At 36.0% G+C, this 22169-nt stretch overlaps 1 protein-coding gene across 1 annotated transcript; it reads right to left on the bottom strand.

Annotated features, from left to right (window-relative positions):
* Positions 1–11124: 11124 nt before the first annotated feature.
* Positions 11125–14458, bottom strand: LOC114299307 (disease resistance protein RPM1-like). Its single transcript, XM_028244024.2, has one exon. The coding sequence runs from the start codon at positions 14088–14090 to the stop codon at positions 11298–11300; it is 2793 nt and encodes a 930-aa protein (XP_028099825.2). The 5' UTR covers positions 14091–14458; the 3' UTR covers positions 11125–11297.
* Positions 14459–22169: the final 7711 nt, after the last annotated feature.

Genomic DNA, 22169 nt, shown 5'->3' with positions numbered 1-22169 from the left:
GGATGCACCTTTTTGCTGTATTTTCTGATTAACTCTCGTTGGTATGAGGCGATGTGGACTAGTGCTCTTTCTCTTCTTTCTTCTGCAAGGTCGAGTTCCAAAGTTATGGCTTCTCCATTTAAGTCTGGATCAAAGTTCTCGCTTCGAATTGTGGGGAGGCCAACTTCTAGTGGGATTACTGCTTCCATTCCGTAGGCTAAGGAGAATGGTGTTTCTCCTGTTGATCGCCGAGGTGTGGTGCGGTAAGCCCATAAAACATGAGGAAGTTCATCCGCCCACTTACCTTTTGCCCTTTTTAACCTTTTCTTTAGTCCATCCAAGACGACTTTATTTGACGCTTCTGCTTGGCCATTTGCTTGAGGATATGCTGGTGTAGAATTGTAGAATTCGATCTTGTATTCTTCACAAAAGCTTCTGAAAATTCTGCCGTCGAATTGAGTGCCATTGTCTGAGATTAGGGCCTTTGGAATGCCAAACCGAGTGATAATGTTCTGCCAAACGAACTTCTTTACATCTTTTTCTTTGATTGATGCCAATGCTTCTGCTTCCACCCACTTTGTGAAGTAGTCTGTTGCTGCGAGAAAGAACTTCCTGCCGCCGGGTGCTGTTGGAAGTGGTCCTACTATGTCCAAGCCCCACATTGCAAAAGGCCATGGGCTAGTTAATGGTAGGAGTTCTCTTGCTGGTTGATGTATTTGGTGCGCGAATTTTTGGCATTTCTCACACTTCTTCACATATTTCTCTGAGTCTGCTTGCATGTAGGGCCACCAATATCCTTGCGAAATAGCCCTGTAAGCGAGTGACCTTCCACCTTGATGACTCCCACACACCCCTTCGTGTATTTCGAACAAGAATGCTTCTACTTTGCTGGGATGAACGCACTTGAGGTAAGGCCCAGAGAATGACTTCTTGTATAATGCCAAAGATGGAGATAGCCAAAATCGCTGTGACTTTGCCCTTATTCTGTTGGCTTCTTTTTTCTCTTCTGGTAGGATGTCGTCTTTTAGGAACAGGATGATGGGATCCATCCATGAAGGGCCTAATTCTGCGCAACATACTTCTTCTGCTTCGGGGTCTTCTATGCTTGGTCTTGGTAAGAAGTCGATGAGTAATGGATGAGGGATTGATGTATCTGCCATTGAGGCAAGGCCTGCTAGTTCGTCCGCTCGGCTGTTTTCCTCCCTGCCAATTTGTTCTATCCTTACTACATCAAACTTCTTGATCTCTGTTCTGACTAACTCTTGGTACTTGGACATTCTGTCATCCTTTGCTTCATATTCGCCAGAAATTTGGTTTACCACCAGTAGAGAGTCGCTGTATACCATTAGTTCGGTTGCTTCCATGAAGTGTGCTGACTTGAGTCCTGCGAGAAGCGCCTCATACTCCGCTTCATTGTTGGATGCTGGGAAGCCAAGGTTGATTGCTTGCTCTATAACCAGGCCGTCTGGAGAGATGAGGACTATGCCAAGCCCTGCGCCATGTCGGTTAGTTGCCCCATCCACAAAGAGCTTCCACATCTCTCCAACGAATAATTTCCAGCAAGTGGAAGGATCAGATGATGCCGTGAGGTCTAGAATGGTGTTTTCTTCGAGGTCCATGTTGGCTATCTGTCCTTCGTCCTCTGTTTGAACTGTTGGTGGGCCTCTGTTTGTCTCTTCCTTGTTGTCCTTAGTATGGTCTGCCTTAGTGCTTGATTGACTACCTTCTACTAGGGGTTGCGCTATTCCGGCGTCAACTTCTGGCCTTAGTTCGGTTGTGTCAGTTAAGTCGACTGGGTAGATATGATGACTTCCAGGAGTAAACTCTGCGATGAAGTCTGCCAAGGATTGGGCTTTTATTGCGGTCTTGGGTTGGAATTTGATGTCGAATTGTCCCAACTCTACTGCCCACTTCAAAATTCGCCCACTAAAGTTCGCCCTTTCAAACAGAGCTTTTAGTGGAAAGGCTGTGAGGACGACTATGGTGTGGGCGTGAAAGTAGTGCGCCAATTTTCTGGATGCCATCATTAATGCTAATGCGAGTTTCTCCAAGGGCAAGTACCTTGTTTCGGCTCCCAACAATGTCTTGCTGACATAAAAGATAGGCAAGTGTTGTATTCCTTCTGCACGAACCAACACTGCGCTGACTGCGTGCTGAGAGACTGCTAGGTACAAAAAGAGTTCTTCACCAGGTACTGGAGTAACAAGTAGTGGCGGGGAAGACATGTACTCCTTTAAGCTTTCCAGAGCTCGGTCGCATTCTTCATCCCACTCAAACTTGGCCTTTAAAGCCTGGAAGAATGGTCGTAGTCTGTCTGATGACCTGCTTATGAACCGGTTGAGTGCAGCGGCCATACCAGTGAGATGCTGCACTTCTTTGACTGAGTTTGGTCTCTCCAACTCCTGTATTGCTTTAATCTGAGATGGGTCTGCTTCTATACCTCGGTTGGTCACCAAGAAGCCCAAGAATTTGCCAAATCCAACTCCGAATGCGCATTTGGATGCATTGAGACGCAACTTGTGCCTCTTCAGGATCTCAAACATCTCGCCTAGGTCCTTAAGATGGTCATTCTCATCCTTGCTTTTGACCACCATGTCGTCGATGTAAGCCTCCATTGTCCTGCCTAACAATGGTTCAAACATCTTGGTGACCATCCTTTGGAATGTCGCCCCTGCGTTCTTTAGGCCAAAGGGCATGACCTTATAGCAATATAACCCTCTTGGTGTGGTGAAGGATGTGACCTCCTGGTCTGGTTCATGCATGGCGATCTGGTGGTAGCCCCTGTATGCATCCAGAAAGCTGAGTCGGCTATGTCCTGCCGTTAGGTCCACCAGTTGATCTATCCTTGGTAGAGGAAAGCTATCTTTTGGGCACGCCTTGTTGACTGTTTTGTAGTCGACGCAGACACGCCACTTACCATTCTTTTTTGGCACTACGACGGTGTTGGAGATCCATCTTGGGTAGTGCACTTCTCTTATTGCTCCTGCCTCCAGCAGGTTGCCTACCTCTTCTGCCACTATTTCGGCGTGGTGAAGTGCCGATCTGCGTGTACGTTGGATGACTGGTCTGGCGGATGGGTGGACATTGAGTTGGTGACTGATGAAGTTTGGATCAATACCTGGCATGTCGTAAGGCGTCCAGGCAAACACTTCGATATTAGAGGTCAAGAATTCCAAGACCTCTAATCTCTCAGTGCTGGACAACGATGAGCCAAGCAAGAAGAACTTATCCGGGTTCTTCTCATCTATCTTTACCTCCACCAAGTCCTCCACTGCTTTCTGATCTGCCGTTTTGCCAACTTCAGCGAATAGCTCATTACTTTCTGGTTCTTCCACCGAATGGACGTATCCTTTGGCGGCACGGCTGCCATTCACCGTGGCAAAGCATTGTTTTGACATGATCTGGTCCCCATAGACTTCTTCAATTATACCAGCGTCGTTGGGGAACCTCATTACTTGGTGGTAAGATGATGCTACTGATCGCATGGCATGCAGCCATGTTCTGCCTAGGATGATGTTGTAGGTGGAGGGGACTTTTAACACCCAGAACTCTACTTGCTTCGTTACGCTTCCTGCTTTGACTGGAAGGATTATTTTGCCGACGGGCCACTCTGGCATGGAGTTGAATCCAATTAGGGGAGAAACTGTAGGCGCCAAGTCTTTGTCTTGCAGCTTCAGTTGCTTGAATGTGTCGTAGTACATGATCTCACATGAACTACCCTGGTCAATCAGAATCCGCTTGACGTCAAAATCCTTGACTCGGAGAGTGACGACCAGGGCATCATTATGGGGGCAGTAAATTCGTTCCAAGTCCTTATCCGAAAAGGACATGACATTTGTTGCCTCCGTCCTCCCCTTCTTGGTGGCAGGTTGGGTACTTAATACTTCCCTAAAGTGCTCAGCCTTTTTGATTGACCCTCTGAGCTCGCATACGCGCTCAGGTTCAAAAACTCCGTGTATGACATTGATAATACCTTGAGGTGGTGCATCGATTGGCATTCTATTTGGATGGTCATTATGATCTTGGGGGGCCGGTTGCGTTCCTCCTTCAATGTATTTGTCCAAGTGGCCTGCTGCCACCAATTCTTCCAAGTGCTGTCTCAGTGGCGTGCAATTCTCAGTTCGGTGCCCCTTTTCTTTGTGGAAGGTGCACCGTGATCTGTCGTCGTAATTTTTCTGACCTTCCCCTAGCTTGGCTGGCCACTTGACAAAAGGCTCGTCTTTGATTTCGCTCAGAATCCGATATATGGGTTTATTGAACACCGTTGTTATGGCAGTGCGGATTCTCAACCATCTTTTGTCTGGGTCCTCTCCACTATCTCGTCTGCCACGTCCGTTTCTATTCTGCCGGTCTACTGAATTAACCTTTGCTGGGGTTTTCTTTTCCGGCACTGGAGTCGCACTGGATTTTGCTTTGGCACGTGCGCCGTCCTCCTCTACCCTGATGTGCTGGTGCACTCTCTCCATCAGGGCTTCCATAGTGAGGGGTGGCGTCATGGTGATCGAGTCCCTCAGTCTATTCCCGACTGGAAGGCCTCTTTTATATTGTGCAATGGCTAGATTGGTGGGGCAGTCTCCAATCTGGTTGAATGTCTCCCAGTAGCGACTGTTGTAAGATCTGAGGGTCTCTTTTTCACCCATGTCGATGGAGAGTAACTGGTCTATCTCCACCGGTGTTTTAGTGTTCGTTCGAAACCTTGTCACGAAGGCTTCTGCCAATTGAGCCCAAGAGGCTATGCTGCCTTCTGGGAGTTTCTCGAACCAAGTCAAGCCTAGGTCGCCAAGGCTTGATGGGAAGAGTATGCACATTAAGGCCTCGTTTCGCCTGTAAACAGCCATGACTTGGCGAAAGTGGCTCAAGTGTGAATACGGGTCCGTCTTCCCTTCATATGTAGTGAATTTCGACTGAAGGAAGCCTGATGGTAGAGGAGCGTTTTCGATTGCTAGAACAAACGGCGAAGTCTGTAGTCTTGCCAATGCCTTGTCCGTTGGTTCGTAGGCCGGTCGCGGTATTGGCATTCCAACCTCGACGCTTCCATGCGTCCGAGGAGCCAACCGTTGTAAGGCCGAAACTCGGTGTGGATCCCTTGCCCTGGCATCCTCCTTGCATCGTGCTTTTTCTTCGAGCACGGTTCGTAAGTCGGATGATCTGGGCAGCTCTGTCTGTCTAGATCTGGTTTGGTGTGAATGCGAAGGCCAATACGTACTTCCTTCAGTGTATGATCTCTCAGATCTCGTCCTCTCAGACCTGGAGTGACGAGTCCTGGAAGATAAGGAATGAGTGTCGCCTGTCCTAAGGCTTCTGCTCTCTCCTTGGGAGGGCGTAGTATTCCTACTACGATTCTCTGAGTGGCGAGGGGGCGTCTTATGCTTGTGCCCCTCTCCTGTCGCCACATCTTTAGTCTTCATCTGGCGTTTTAATGCTTCCATGTCCGCCGCCATCTTCTGAATTAGTTCATCTTGCTCTTTCACACGATCCTCCAGAGCTTGAGAGTCAATCCTCCGTCTTTGTCGATCGGGACTTTGAGAATGGGATTGACGGGGGCTGTGATTCCGTCTTCCTCTAGTATCCCTCCTGGAGGTATGTCGCTGAGGCTCCAGGTCCCCCATGGGAGGGACAGGAGGTAATCCTTCACGCCTTGCGCCTCCTTCTGGAGTTAGTCCATCGACGGCGGACTGCGGTATGTCTTCAATGTTTGCCATTGATTGAGAGAAGGAGAAGCTTAGTCAAGAGGTTTTTTGTTCTTGTCTGTTCTTCCCACAGACGGCGCCAATTGTACGGGGAGGAAATAATTCTCCTCGTATAATCCTGTTGACCAAATCCACGCTCCTCCGTACGACGTCGCTTTGTCACCTGAAAACACAAACGTGAGCTAGCCGGCGGGTGTGTGCCGGAAACCTCTCCGATGCCTAAGTCAGAAAACTTGACAAATAGACAAAGCTCTATGTTCTCAGAAAGTAAAATTGAATTACCTCCTCCAAGGTGTTGCTTGTGAGCTTTTATAGATTTCGAGTGGCACAATCCTAGTAGGACTTGTATTTCTCCATGCAGAGTCCTCCTAGGATTCATACTCCTAAGGATAATGCTTATCCTTTTACACCCTCCCCCACTGCTTAAACCAAGTGGGATGGTTTTTTCCATGGCCGAACTACTATCTGACCGAAGTAAAGTAGGCCGTATTGACAGTAGTTTGATTCTTCTTTATGCTACACCATATCTCGGTTCTCTCATACACGAACCGTGGTGTGTTTGGGCCGAACCAACGACTCTTGACCGGTATAACTCCCAAACCGGTATACCTCTAAGGTCGGTATAACTTCAAGGCCGGTCTAACTTTAAGTCGTTCCTAGGCCGAAGTACATTTACAATCCTCTAACCGAAGTAACTTTCTCATTAGTGGGCCGAAGTAATTTCACCTCCTTGGGCCGGAGTAACTTTGTCTCCCCTAAGGCCGGAGTAACCTTGCTCTCCTGGGCCGGAGTATCCTTTACGGCCTTTTTACTTAGTCCTTCGCGTTTTGGGCCTCAAAGCCCAACTCGCAGCTCGGCCCAATTTTTCCCAAAAATTACCCTCTCAATAATGATGTCTAGTTTGTCTAGAAATTTTTGGAAATAATTTTTGAGCTTTCTACGAATTTATACAAATTTTTAACTAAATCTGAAATTGTGTTGAGAATAAATTGTTTTGAATCTGCCAGCATGTTTATCCGAATTTTTAGATCATTTTATACTCAAAATTTCGAGATGATTTCTTCTACAAAGTTGTTGATAATGATGTCTAGTTTGTCCAGAAATATTTGGAAATACTTTTTGAGCTTTCTACGAATTTATACAAATTTTTAACTAAATCTGAAACTGTGTGACTGATTTTACCATGCATTTGAAAATTTATTTAAAATTTTATACTAAGCCAAATCTGGTAATTTCTAACTAAAAGATTAAATTTGAGAAGTCTAGTTTCATGATAAATTTTTAGATTATGGGTTTGATCTATAAATTTAAGCATGGAATTAATATAAGGAAATGTGACAAATCTGTGTCTTAAACACCCTTGGAATTTTTAAGAATTATTTATAATTTATTTTTGGAAAATGCTTTCTGAAAAATGACCATAACATGTTTATGGATTATTCTGTAGATTGATATGAATTTTAGAGTTGTATAAGTAATGTATTTAAAATTTTACTTGCAAGATATATATTCTGAAAATTTTTCAGGGCAGGATAAAATCACCACTTTCATATTATACTAGTCTAATTTAGTAAATCAAAAATTTGTGCAGGTGTGCATTTATGGTTTATTTCTTGTATTTAAGTTATTATGTTCATACCATGGTTTTAAGTAATTGTTTACTAAATTTTGTACATTGAACTATTATTGGGTGACATGCATAACATTTTATGTTGGGAGATTTTCTTTAGTTGGTATAATGTTATTGGTGATTGAGATTTGAATAATTTGTGTTTAATATATAAATTAACCAAAAGGATTAACGGTATATAATGAGTTACTGATGAAGGGTTAATACCGGGTATTCAGGGTGAGCCCTGGTTTTGAGAATTCTCACGTAAATTGTGTTGCGAAACTCTAAGATGGCACGGGACTTATTTGAACCCTTTTCGGTATTCGGTTTTGGAATAAGGGTGGATGTGCAGGTGGCACACAGGGAGGTTACTTACCCCTGGCAGACCGTTTCCTTGGGGCAGACCACGGATGCCACTACTTGGGTATATAACTCCGGACGTGGGCATCCCTGGTAGTTACGGTTGGTAACACTTAAATATTTGACCAATGGAGGGTTTCAAATTAACCGTTGCCATGCTCAGTGGTTGATAAGTTAAATCTCTTTGGTGAGATTTCGAGTGTCACCTAATTTATAAAAATTACTAAAATTATTCTAATGGTTTTAAATTCTGTGTATAATTATATTGTTATCTCATGTTTAGAATATTATTATTTTTCTCTTAAAAAGAATGGTAGGTTGGTTACGTTTTCTTACTGTGTTGCAAAACTCATGGCATATATTTTGTTGCCCTGTCGTTTCATGCCAGATTATGTCGAAGAAAGGACTGAGGCTGAAATTGGAGCTGCTGCCAATATCGAACCTTGGCTGACTTAGAGTCAAGATTTTATCAAAATAAAATCCTGTTATCCCTTGTATTAGGATTTAACTATGTTGTGACGTTATGTGTGAACTTGTAGTTTTATTTTGTCGTTGGACTTTGACTATGTAAGAACTTAAAAGTTCCTAATTAGTAGTTAAAACTTTATCTAGCAAGTTATCATTATTTAAATCTTATGACGTTTCAAAAAAAAATGTGGGGCGTCGCATGAGATCTAAATTTACGAAATCTATCAGCCATTCAATATATTTAACTATAATAATTAATTGTTCAAATTCATTTAATTTGTGAACTATAAAATTCATTAATTTAATCTCTACTACACACCGTAAAATCTGGCTCCTAATTCTGGGATCGTAGACTTTTCCATATAATATGAAAAAAAATAAGTGAACAAACAGGAGAAAATGAAAAAAAAAATAAACAAATTGAGAGAAAAATAAAAATAGGAGAAAATAAAAAAAATAAAAAGAGAGAGGAAGGTGAGATCATAGGATTATAGAAGGATAGGTGAGAAAAGGAAAAAGTAAGAGAGAGAAGCGGGAAAATAGGAAATGTACATATAGGATATTTTTTTGAAAATATATCTCAGCCGTTGTTTTATAATTTGAATAGATCTCAGCCGTCCAAATGTCCTAGTAGGACAAATGTGTGTAGGACAAATTCAAAAACCATCTTACTTTATTATATAGATTTTATTATAGATAATTTAGCTCTAACACAAATTCAAATAGAGGGTTGTTATTAATACCTATCTAATTTCTTTGGACCTTTCATTTTTTTGAATCCTATCCTAAATCCTAAATTTTAAAGATTTCTTTGAACACTCCACTTAATACTAATTTTACCCATATTCATAATATCATCACACCCAAGTGCACACCCACCTAATTTTGCATACCATCTCTTCTTCTTCTCTCAGCTATGAATGATTGAGAACAATAAACGATTGAAAGACAAATCGACTGTCCCTCTTTTCTCCATCTCTCATAAACAATGGTCTCTTTTTCCTTGTCACCATGAACGACGATATCTCAGTCGGAAATCTCTTTGATGGTCTCTTTCTTCTTCTCTCAGCTAACCACCAACTCTTCATCACATTTTTTTTTTCAGGGTAAAACCCTCGATACAAGGGGTTTTAGAGGGAAAAATCCTCAGAAAAAATAGAAATAGGAGAAAAATCATACAAAGTGGAACCGTTCGGCATTTCAATGCCCACAAGAATGTTTATGTTCAGTACTGTATTATTGAACTAAATGTTTTTATTCAGCACTGTATTACTAACAGAACCTTAACAGTTGGCAAACCAGTACTGAATCAAAAATGACCCAGAATCATAAATGCGAGATAGATAAACTTACCAATGCAACGCCAATCTCATCAGAGTTATTGTCATCATCCTCCATTGCTTTGTAAGTATCAACGAATGGTGAAAACGATCACAAATGTAGAAACTTAGAGTCTATAATAGGATTATTTGCAATGTTGACTGATTTAAAACACCGAACACATTTGAAACTACCGAACAAAACGTTAATTAATTTGGTGGTTTCAAATGTTTTTCATTGAAAATGAATACATGGGTTTAGGATGGTAATGAAGAAGAATACGGTTAGGGTTTAGGTTGGTAAGGAATATGTATAGATGAGGATGGAGGTGGGTGTACAATATTGTAGAGTGTCATTCTAATTGTTTTCATTTGGTAGGTAGGTATTTCATTAAAAGTTGCCATTTAATGTAATTTTACTTCAGGGTATAATTGTAATAAATAAAAAAAAGTAGGAATTAGGGGGTCTAAAGAAATTAGGTAGGTGCTAATAGCAGCAATATTCAAATATTCATATAATAATATTTTTTTTTTTATATTATGTGGCAGTTAACATAACATTTTCTATCTAGTTTTGAACAGAAATTAGTTTTAGGAGTAAATTGAGAAAAATTTGAAATATGAAGGGCCAATGTGGGAAAAATCAAACTTTAAGGGCTAAAGTAAGAAAATGATTAAACATAAAAGGGCAAAGTGTAATTTATCCTAATATATATGTATAGTTTAAGTTTATATATACATATTTTTGTTTATTCTCCCTAGTATATATAAATTTTTTGACAATAATTCAATATAAAATATAGGGTTAATTACACTTTTCACCTTTGTAATTTGACTTAAATTTTACTTTAATACCTATAATTTTAATTTGCACAATTTGGTCTATACACTTTAAGTTTAGTTTAAATTTGATTCTTTCATCGAAATTGGAGGTTGAAATTAATAATTTTGGAACATTTGTCAATTTTTTAAGGATTTGCTTTGGTTCTTCCGTCTAAATTGGAGTTTAAAATAACAATTTTGAGACACTTATTAATTTGTTAAGGTATACACGTAGACAAAATAAATTAAAAATTTTAGACACTTGTTAATTTTCTAAGGTTTCAATTTGGATTTTTTGTCTAAATTGAATGTTAAAAGTAACAATTTTTATACACTTGTCAATTTTTTAAAGTATACACATAGACGCAATTAACAAAAATATAGATAGAAGAACCAAATTGAAACTAGACTTAAAGTATAGAAACTAAATTATTCAAATTAAAATTATAAAGACTAAAGTAAAATTTGGATTAAACTATAGAGAGGTGAAAACTGTAATTAATCCTTTTTTTCATTATATGTATTTTATTTCTTATCTCAAATCTTATGCCTATCTTTGTTCCCAATGCATTGAGCAATCAAAATTTTATTTTATAACTTACTGCACAAATTAACTATTAAAAAAAAATAGACTTTACAAAAAAAAAAAAAAAAAATAGACTCTACAATTATCATACTAGTGATAAATACAAAATATATTTATATTAAAATTTCTGTATCCACATTTTAATTTTTGAAACAATTATATCAGTTAGTTAAATTTTTTTATTTTTTTTTTTTTGTGTGTGATTTGAAAAGTCTAAATTAATAGATTTATAAAATTTAAATTTTTGAATGTCTACCTTAAAAAAAATTCTTAAAATCAAATGGAAGCTAAGTAAAAATAAAGTGCAATCAATTAATGTGACCAATTATCATCTACATCGAGAAGAAAATAAATCATCTTTAGAATATGTAAAAAAATGAAGAAAAGGGAGAAAAAAAAGGTTATTTACTATAATACTGATCCAATCTAGAGAGAGCTCTTCTCCTCCCCTTCCTCTCTCTTCATAGAAACTTTACTTTCCATTGACCATGTTCCCAGTACCAATATATAACTTCAGGAATGTGCGCTATTTTTCTATAATTCTCATCTTGTACTTCTCGATTTAACTTAGAAATCAATTTCTCAGACATATCACCAAGCTCAAACGTTTGGACGTGGGTTAGATGTTGGATGCCTGAGGGGACCTCCTCCATCAATTCACTCCCACGGATAATTAGAGCTTCAAGGTGGGGCATTGCTCCCTCCTCCACTCTCACCCATCTCAATCCTTTTAAGTTAGAAAGGCGTAAACGTTTAAGCCTCTGAAACCCTCCTGCCTTGAAACACAATACCTCACCTTCGCATGTCTGTTCAAATACAAGCTTAGCCAAATTGGGTAATTCTTGAAGGGATTGCAAAGGATCATCCCTTAACTTGCTCCACCCTAAAGTTAAAACGAAAAGGCCACGGAGAGAAGGTATCCAGCGCGGAAACTTCTCCAAACGTCCATCCAAGTATAACTCTTGAAGAAATCGAGGAACTGGAGACAGAGATTGCAGATCAAGGATCTCATCCTCTTTTGTTGACATTACACATAATTTGCGAAGATTGCTGAGCTTCTCAATGGAAGAGCACAAAATCACCCCATCTTCTCTTCTTAAATTCCCAATGGATAACTCCCTTAGTTGGGTTAGCCTCCCCAGCTCTTTCGCTATACTAATCCCACCTTCACTGTTTTGGTCTGCCTCTATCAACGTCAGCACTTGTAGATATTGCAACCTTCCTATCTGAGATGGAGATTTGAAGCCACAAAGATCTCCAAGTTTCAAATTAGCGGTTATTGGTTTACAATGAAATGATATGAGATTGCGCAATTTCTGAAGGTGTAGGATTTCATCAGGCAACTCAGTCACATAGGTACTTCCTAGATCTAAGGTCTCCAAGTTCTCAAGCTTCCCAATCAACTTTGGGACCATCTTCACTTTTGTATTCGTCAAGCCAAGGTACCTGAGATGGATCAGTTTAAAAACTTCATTCGGTATAGTATCTAATGGAATACCTGACAAATCTAACACATTTAGCAGCCTCGAACCATGTCTAAACAACTCACGCAAGGATGCATTAGGCAATGAATCCATCGGCCCCCACACAAACAGAGAACGAAGTCGAGAAGAACGCTCGCTATATTCCACATTATCCAAGGTGCTTCGGATCAATAGGCGGCGGACCTTCTCCGGCCTCCTTGAGCCCTGTCTACAAATTGTTGTTACAATGTTTTGCCCTCTCGCCTTTGAAACAATCATTTCACGCATCAGGTCGTGAATGTAGAAATAAGAAGGGCTTCCATCTGGATCTCTCTCTGCCACTTGAATCAAGCTCCTATTGAATAGCTCATTGAGGTAGCCATTTGCAACCTCTTCTATTGTCTTCCCCTCAATAGCATTCACAAATCCTTCTGCTGTCCAAAGTCGAATTACTGTTCTGCACAATATCCGATGATCCTCCGGGATAATGCTCAAGTACAAGAAACAAATCTTCAAATAATGAGGCAGATCATTATAACTGAGAGAGAGCGCTTTTTTCAGACTCTCTAGTTTGTCATTGCCCTCTAATTCAGCACCAAGGCTGCAATAAAGCATTTCCCATTCGTCTATTATGCTCCTGTCCTTTGTAGCCAAAACACCACTTATCGCTACAATTGCAAGGGGCAATCCCTGGCATCTTTTTAAGATTTTAAGAGAAATTTGCTTCAAGTTTGGAGGGCATAAGTTCCCCCGAAAAGTCTTGTTGCAAAACAGCATCCAAGACTCCTCTTCAGACAACGGCGTCAAGGGATAAACATCGCCATCAGTTTCTTCGCAACAGGTAGAAGCTATATCGGTGAAACGAGTTGTGAGAATGACACGGCTACCACAATTTTTATCAGGTAGCATGTATCTGATAGCCTCCCAATCTTTAACATTCCAAACATCATCGAAAACAACCACGTACCTCTTTTGTTGCAGAAAATTATTAACCAGATATTTCAACCCATCGATGCTCATAGTTTCGACTCCGACAGGGACTGGTTGCATGATTTCTTTAAAGAGTTGTTGAATCATGCCCTTCAGGAGATCCTCAGCCCTGAATGACTCGGAAACAGTGAGCCAAGCATGGCTGTCAAAATGTTTCTTCACCGTTGCATCATCATAGACTTTTTTAACCAGGGTGGTTTTGCCTAAGCCCCCCATTCCCACCACAGAAACCGCTTTCAACCCAGAATCTCCCTCGACTAGCCACTCCATCAGTTGACTTTTGGGCTTTTCGATGCCCACTAGCTTTGCTTCTTCGAGTAGAAGTGCATCGCCACGATAATCATACCATGAATTGTTAACAACATTGGACCTTGAGCCTTGCTCTAGTATGCCATATTTATCACGGTATCTTTTATGTCCCTCGGAAATATTGATGACCCTGGACTTGATTCTTTGTATTTCAGAAGAAATTTGGTGGCGAGCTTTTAAAGTCTTGGGAAAGTAGAAAGACTTACGAAGGAAACCACCGAATCCATCGCCGTGATGTTGTGCAAGGTGAAGCTTGAATTTGTCAAGAACATATTCAGTGTCATAAGCAGCATCTCGGACTTGTTTGACCCAAACTTTCAGTTCGGGGTCCCTTTCTTCCGTAGCATCAGCAACTATGAGGAAAGCCGACATGCGCTCGAATTCATCTCTGATGTCTTCCATTGCTTCCCGAACTCCACTCAACAAATTCACCTCTCCCTGAAGGAAGGGTGCAAGATTGGCTAGAAGATGGATCACTGCAGTTTCAGCCATTTTCTGTTTTGTGTGTGTTTGTTAGCAGTAGTAGGCTTTGTGTTTGTGGGGATAATTAGGAGGAAATGGTGATCTGAATTGAGTTTCAAAACCAGGAATTTGTAATGCTCAAAAATTCAACTGAGGTTTGAGTGATATGTGTGGCAATACAGGAGTAAATTTATGGTAGCTGTGAAATCTGTTTTTTTTCTATTTGAAACTTTGATGGCACCTTCAGCACTCTTTCTAGGAAGTAACCACTGTTCTGTTGTGATAATATTGATAGCCCTAAAGTTTTTTTTAATAGGTAAATTATATATTATATATCAAAAAATAAATATTATAATGAGACTTATTATAAGTTCAGAGGTAACACACCTTCGAGACACCCTTCGATTCCTAAAGTCTTCGTTTGCGCGTAACCTTTGTCGTTTTTGGTGGAATCCACAGCAAGATGCTTTAGTCTTTGTTTGGAATGTGAATGTTCCATGAGATGATGTTTGGCTTAAGCGGTTCCTTGGTTTCGTTTGGTGTAATTTATGAGTGTCATTTATAATTTTTTCCTTTTTCATAATTTGTGTCGATATATAATTTATGAAATTAAAATAACTTAAATAAATTAAAAGAACTAAATATTGAAAAGTTGAGACAGAATACTTTTAATTTCTATTCTCTCTTCTTCTAATGGGATTCATGTAAGTCTTTAAAGCAATCACTCTGTTTGGTTTCAATTTTTAGAATTTATTTTTCAACAAATATTATTTTTTATTTTTTTGTTTTTCGTATTTTTTGTTTTCACTAAATTTTTTAATATTTTAAACAATTTTTTTAATTTTTAGATACAACTAACATAAATACAGTGGTATTTTTTTTAAGGTCCTTGATATTATGATTTTATAGTAGAAAGGACATCAAATATTTTTATGATGTCTAAGGTCCCTCAACATCAATCCAGAGAAAACTGGTCCAGAGAAAATTCAAGTCAGAGAAAATTGGTCCAGAAAAATTCTGGACTTCCCTAAACTTCCCACTGTAAATTTCTCTGCCCTTTGTTTTTTTGAACATAAGAATTCCCCTACCTCAACTCACTTTCTTGCTTCATAAGAACCAGTTTGTGTGTATACTTTTAAAAAAATCAAATTATTCATTTTATTTTTTCCTTTTGTTATTTATTTGTTTAGTTTATGATATGAAAATTTCTCTGATCTGTAACTCTTCTCAGCAATCTGGTTTTCATATTCCAAGTTTAGATGCAATTTTGAAATTGGTGAAGGAGAAATATATAAAACATATAGAATTAGTGAACTTGGTTTCTATGTGGTGAAGCTGATAAAAGATGTCTGTGAATGCTTCTTGGCAGAAGGCACCAATTGTACTGATGATGGACAAGTAAGATCCACAAATTTAACATCATCTCTTGCTATATCTAAGAAATTAAATCCAGAGAAAATTGGTTCAGAGAAATTCTGAAAATTTCTCTAGACTTCGGAATTCTGGAGATTCAAAATATCTAAATGTGATTGTTACACTTCACGCATAGATCCAACACTAGAACACAATTGCTCGACATTTTAGTGGCTTCAGTAACATTCTTCTTGATCGAGTAAGATTCCGGGAGTTCATCAAGTTTGAGAAGAAGAGCATTCCCAACCTCATTGCCCGATTCTAGGGTTCCGATGTAGCTCCTGCTGGCAGCAGCGGCGGAGTTGATAATCAGCTTCTTTGCTCGAAGCAAGCAATTGCATGGCTTCGAAAGAGCGAGAATGGCGAACGAAGCATGTGGCTCGTAAACCTAGACGAAAGACAACAATGCAGGTGGGTGGGTTTATAGATCCATGAAATCAGGTTGAGAGATCTAGAAAGTGCAGAGAAAAAAAAAAAAAAAAAAAAGAGAAAGAGATTGGGAGGTTCTGCTAGAGAGAGAAGAATCGGGCAATGAGGTTTTGAGGAAGAGGATCAAACCCAGTCAAATTTCTCTGATATATGTTTAGGGACTTTAGACATCAAAAAATAATTTTGTGGATCTCTTCCATTACGAAAAGTGGGAGAGAGACCTTAAACCAATTTTCCCTACACTTAAAGAGTATAATATTTATGAAAAAAATCTTTAACAAATTCACTAAATACCAAAAAATTTTAAAAAAAATGAAAATTCAGTACATTTTCGTATTTTTGTATATTTATTAATTTTTAAATATTTTCTACAAATATTTTACTATCTAAATACATCTAAGTAAGGTGCATCTAAAAAACTAAAAAAATTGCTTAAAATTTTAAAAATATTCACTAAAAACAAAAAAAAAATTGAAAAATAAAAAATTCAATTTCCAAAAAACTGAAACCAATCACACTAAATGTTGCAAAAACTAATAAATTTAATAATATTTAGTGACAAATATGATAAAATTAAAATTTTATAATTATTGAATTCACTTAATATTTTTTAAAAATAATATATATAAAGGGTCTTTAAAATAAAGAATTCGAATAATTAAAATAAGAGGTAATAAATCTTGCGGACCTGAACGACTCCCTTTAATCCTGAGAAAAATCCAACTCCAAAAATTTTTTAAAAAAAAAAAACAAATTTCCTCTTGTTTTGTGATTCATGAGAGACTATTTTAAGTCGGTCTAGATAGTCTTCATTTAGGATGTGAGTTTGTCTTTTGATCTTTTAATTTTTTGACTATTTTAATTTGAGATTAAGAAGTCTCATTTTGTCTGAATTTTTTGACTTTTTTAACTTTTACAAGAGAAAAAATAAAATAATTATGATTTGTATGTAACATTGTATCTTATTAAATTAAAAAAATTATTTTATTTTTTTATAACTAAAATAATCTCAACCCAACTCAAACCCTCATGCCAAACTAAGGCCTCGTTTGGAAACTCTCATTTTTAACAAAAAAGTCAAAAAGTTACTAAGGCCTCGTTTGGGAACATGTTAATAGTAACTTTTTGGCTATTTGATTAAAATATGAGCTAAAAAAACTAGTACGTTTGGGATGACTTTTTAGCTTTTTACGAAAAGATATGCAAAAAATAGAGAGAAAAAAGAATCTTTGACTTTTTGCTATGAGTTGTTGGCTTTTTGACTTATTTAGGCATCGTTTGGCCAAAAAGTCAAAAAGTTACTAGCCAAAAAGCCAACAACTCATACCAAAAAGTCAAAGATTCTCTTTTCTCTCTACTTTTTACACATCTTTTCGTAAAAAGCTAAAAAATCATTCTAAACATACTAATTTTTTTTAACTTATATTTTAACTAAATAGTCAAAAAAATATTAAATTAATCTATTCTCAAACGAGACCAAACCTACTTGAAACTTCATCGAAATAAACTTCACACGTAAGAAAAAAGCTGGACCCATGCCATACGGAAAATGTCTCGTAGCTCAAATTTTGTGGCTCAAAAGTGGCTCAAATGGCCAAAACGACGTCGTTTTGGCCATTTTTATGTTGTTCTGTACTCAAAACGATGTCATTTTGGCCATTTAAGCCACTTTTGAGTCACAAAATTTGAGTTACGTAGCATTGTCGCATGCCATACCTATCCACTGAAAAAGTGAATATAAAAGGGCGGGATAGTGGTGAGAAAAAAGTAGGATGAAAGTTAAAAGGAGTGATAAACCAAATAGTGTCATTGACTAACTAATTTAAAGAACGAAAGAAAATATGTTGTTTTAAAAATAAATTATATATTGTTTTAAGTTAAATGTAATGTGATTAATTAATTTGATTTTTTTTTCTTTGTGAATCATCTTCTTTACACACTACACCGTTTGAATCATAAAAAGAGAGTTCACATTTAGCCCCCATCTTGGCACACATCACTCCAAGGCTTTGGTCATAAAATTTTCGTGTCGAAATATTAAAATATTATATTTAACATTTATTTTTATTTATTTATCCTTATCTTACCTTTTAAAATTCTTATAATTTATAAATTATTATTCATAATATATCATATTATGAATAAATTTTATTAGTATTCTCATTCTTAAAATTATAAAATAAACAAATTCTCTACTCTACTCCTTCCACCTCCCAACGTGTCATGCCCCCGATATGATATGCGGTGGAGGTGTGTGTCATCCCTAATAGTGTGCAATGCACACTGAGTTTATAATTCCTTCACAAAAGTGTCAATTTTTAGTTTTCAACTTTAATATCTCATAACATTTGATGTATATATGGACTTTATTTGAACTTTTTGATATAATTAGTATTTTTAGATCTACTTGTTACATGTTCGCTATAAAATTCTAAAGAAAGAAAAAAAAAAAAAAAAAAGAGACAAATTTCACTATTTAACACAGTAAAATATCACTATGTTAACTTAGATAATATAATGTTACTGTTTGAATTTAGTATTTGAACCACTACACATATGTTATCATCACTGTCACAGCCCACCACGTTATGACATTAATTACTATTATTAGAAAAATGTTAAATAAATTTTTCAGGAGTTTATATCAGACTATTTGATGTAATTTATACTTACAGCTTATTAGATAAGAACAGCTTAAATATGCTTAAAAAAATAATAATTATCTAAAGCTTAAAAAAAATATTTATTTTTTACTTTTATTTTTTGATTATCAACTTTCAAATTATGATAAGCTGCACCAAATAGGCCAATAATATATGAACAAATATTTAGGATGGAGAAAATGCTAAATAAAATAATAAAGTTAAAAAAATGTTATACAAACAAATTTCATTTACAAATTTTTCTCATTACATTTATCATATTAATAAATTAGGTCCTATTTTATATTCCAAAACTACATGGCATTTCATATTACATACTCCATCATATTAACAAATTAGGTCTCATTTCATACTCCAGAGCTAGATCATATTTCATATTTCAATTTTTTTTTTTATTTTAGGTCAGATCTTCAGATAATAAGGCAGATCATTGTAATTGAGAGAGATTGCTTTTTTCATACTATATAGGTTGTCATTGCCCTCTAATTCAGGACTAATATTGCGATAAAGCATTTACTATTCGTCTATTCTGCTCATGTCCTTTGTAGCCAAAACACTACTTATTGCTACAATTGCAAGCGGCAATCCCTTGCATATTTTTAAGATTCGAAGAGAGATTTGCTTCAAGTGTGGAGGGCATAAGTCCCCCGGAAAAGTCTTGTTTGCAGCAGTAGGCATTGTGTTTGAAGGGATAATTAAGAGGAAATTGTGAGGTGAACTAAGTTTTAAAACTGATAATTTGAAATGCTCCAAGTCAACTGAGGTTTCAGTGATCTATGGCAATGCAAGAGTATATGCTCACTATAAAATCTGTCTTTTTCTTTTCTTTTCTTTTTTAAATTATAATATTTGAAAACAATTATTAGGCAAATTGCTTTTGTTTGTTTCTTTGATGGCAACTATAGGACTCTTTCCAGGAAGTAACCAACCACCATACTGTGATGATTTTGATATTGAATTATTGATAGTCCCATAAGTCTATTTTAGTCCCATAAATCTTGGTTTGCACGTTACAAATACAAGAAATACTATTGAATTATTGATAGTCCCGTAAACCTTTGTTTTAGTCCCATAGTCTTTGGTTTTTTTTGGTGAAAGTCATTGTAGGATGCCCTATAAGTCTTTGTTTCAAGTGTGAATGCTCCAGGTGGTGACGTTTGTTGTTTAAGACTTTGTTTGTTGTGTTTGGTTCAGACTTTGTTTATTGTGTTTGGTTGAGAGTTTTAAGAAAATATTTGAAAATAGAAAGAAAAAAGATGTGTAATAAATAAAATGTAAATATATTTTACTCATATTTTATTTACATTTTTCTTTTTTCTTTTCTAAATTTCTTTACAAATCTCCCAACAAAGACAACATTAATGCCAATATATTAATTGTTTCATTATTAGTTATTTCTGACACTTTTCGTTGCATTTACTTGGGACCCTACTCTCATTGGCAATAGTCAATAAAAAATTATTTGTCCATAATTTTATTCTTGTGTTTAAGTCGCTTAAAGCCAAACCGAGGGAAACTTGCTCTTTAGCCCCCGCATGATAAAAAGACACCATTTTCTCAAAATTTCTCAAGGCCCCATTGAAAAGTGATAAGATAATTTTATTAAGGGTAAATTACACTAACATCTCCTGAGGTTTATATTTATTATAGTTTTTTTTCTTATTTTTTAAAAATTACATCTCCACCCCTGAAGTTTAAAGTTTCATTACAGATTCTCCCTTCAGCAATTTAATTTTTTTAAATACCAATTTTGTTCTCATTGGGTAAATTACATTGACACCCCTCATATTTTAGAAATTATAATCCCCTCCCTAAGGTTTAAAGTAGCATTACCAATTGCCCTCTTGGTTAGTATTAGTTGAAAAAAAAATTCATTGAAAAAAAAATTATTTGAAAAAAAATTTGTTAGTAAAGTTTTTAAATCTATGTTTAAAAACCAACATAAACTCATTTTTTAAATTTACGTTTTTTCCTCAAATTTACAAACTGAGACAACCTTTTATAAACCAAAAAAATTACCAAACAAGTTTTTATGACAGTTTTTAAAATTTTTGTAAATATAAATTGAAAACTGAAAACGAAATGGTTACCAAACAAGCTTGATGGTAAAAATGTCGTGAAATTAACAAATAATTAAATAAGTTATCAACGTAAAAAATGACTTATCAAAAGAATTTTAGGCTATGTATGGTTTGATATTTAGAATTTTTTTAAAAAAATTAAAAATTAATTTGGTTAAGAAATAAAAAATAAAAAATAATTATCAAACCATTAGGCTATGTTCCACCAAACACATAATATTTTTTACTTTTTTATTTTTTATTTCTTAACCAAATTAATTTTTAATTTTTAAAAAAAATTCTAAAAATCAAACCATACATAGCCTAAGAATCTTTTGATAAGTCATTTTTTACGTTGGTAACTTATTTAATTATTTATTAATTTTACGATATTTTTACCATCAAGACTGTTTGGTAATCATTTCGTTTTCAGTTTTTAATTTATATTTACAAAAAATTTTAAAACTATCATAAAAACTTGTTTCATAATTATTTTTTTTTGTTTATAAATGGTTGTCTCAGTTTGTAACTTTAAGGAAAAAACATAAATTCAAAAAATGAGCTGACGTTAGTTTTTAAACAGAAATTTAAAAAATTTTACTAACAAAATTTTTTTTCAATTAATTTTTTTTTCATTGATTTTTTTTTTCCAATTAATTTTTTTCAATGATTTTTTTTTTCAACTTATACTAACCAGGGAGACAATTGGTAATGCTACTTTAAACCTTAGGGAGAGGATTGTAATTTCTAAAATGTGAGGAGTGTCAATGTAATTTACCCAATGAGGACAAAATTGGTATTTAAAAAAATTAAATTACTGAAGAGGGAATCTGTAATAAAACTTTAAACCTCAAAGGGGGAGATGTAATTTTCAAAAGGTGAGGGGAGAACTGGAATAAATATAAACCTCAGGGGGCGTCAGTGTAATTTACCCTTTTATTGAAGAGTGCTCTAAATTCATTTATTAACTCTTTTGTTATGGTTGTCTATTTTCTTAACAAGTATTTGTCATAAAGAATTTACAGTTATTTTAAATTGAGAAAGATTATCTATTATTGGCTTTTTTTCACTAGATTGTATCACCACTCATATGGACATTTATGATTGATTCAAATATACTTATTAAGGAATTAATAAAAGCAATAATATGTTCCCATATACCCAGTAATGAGATAATGGTGACAAGATACATAACATATAGCAATCTTCTTTTAAATTTTCTTAGCTAATGTTATTAAGACACTCGTTAACATGATTGTTTTTATTTTTTAGAAAGCCTACTTTGAAAAAGGCCTCCACACGATTAAAAAAAAAAAAAAAAAGTATCTACGCACAAGCATAATATCCACAGATTTAGAAAATGAATTTGTCAATTTAGTTTATAAATGAAACGTATCTATTCCATTTTAAAACGTTCACATTATGAAATAAAAAAAATTAAAAAATGCTCTACATATTTTGAAAATATATAGTCTATAATTATAAAAAGACTCACTTTAATATTTTAAAAAAAACAATTACCAATTTAGAATAGGTTGAGGTTT

The sequence above is a fragment of the Camellia sinensis genome, chromosome 13, assembly GCF_055761805.1.
Source record: "Camellia sinensis isolate YWXY chromosome 13, ASM5576180v1, whole genome shotgun sequence".
In the NCBI taxonomy this organism is placed as follows: Eukaryota; Viridiplantae; Streptophyta; class Magnoliopsida; order Ericales; family Theaceae; genus Camellia; species Camellia sinensis.
This window is presented reverse-complemented; position numbering and strand designations above follow the sequence as displayed.

Bases quoted from the DNA above. Each gene is read 5' to 3' on its own strand.
- LOC114299307 (XM_028244024.2), bottom strand. From the start codon at position 14,090: ATGGCTGAAACTGCAGTGATCCATCTTCTAGCCAATCTTGCACCCTTC.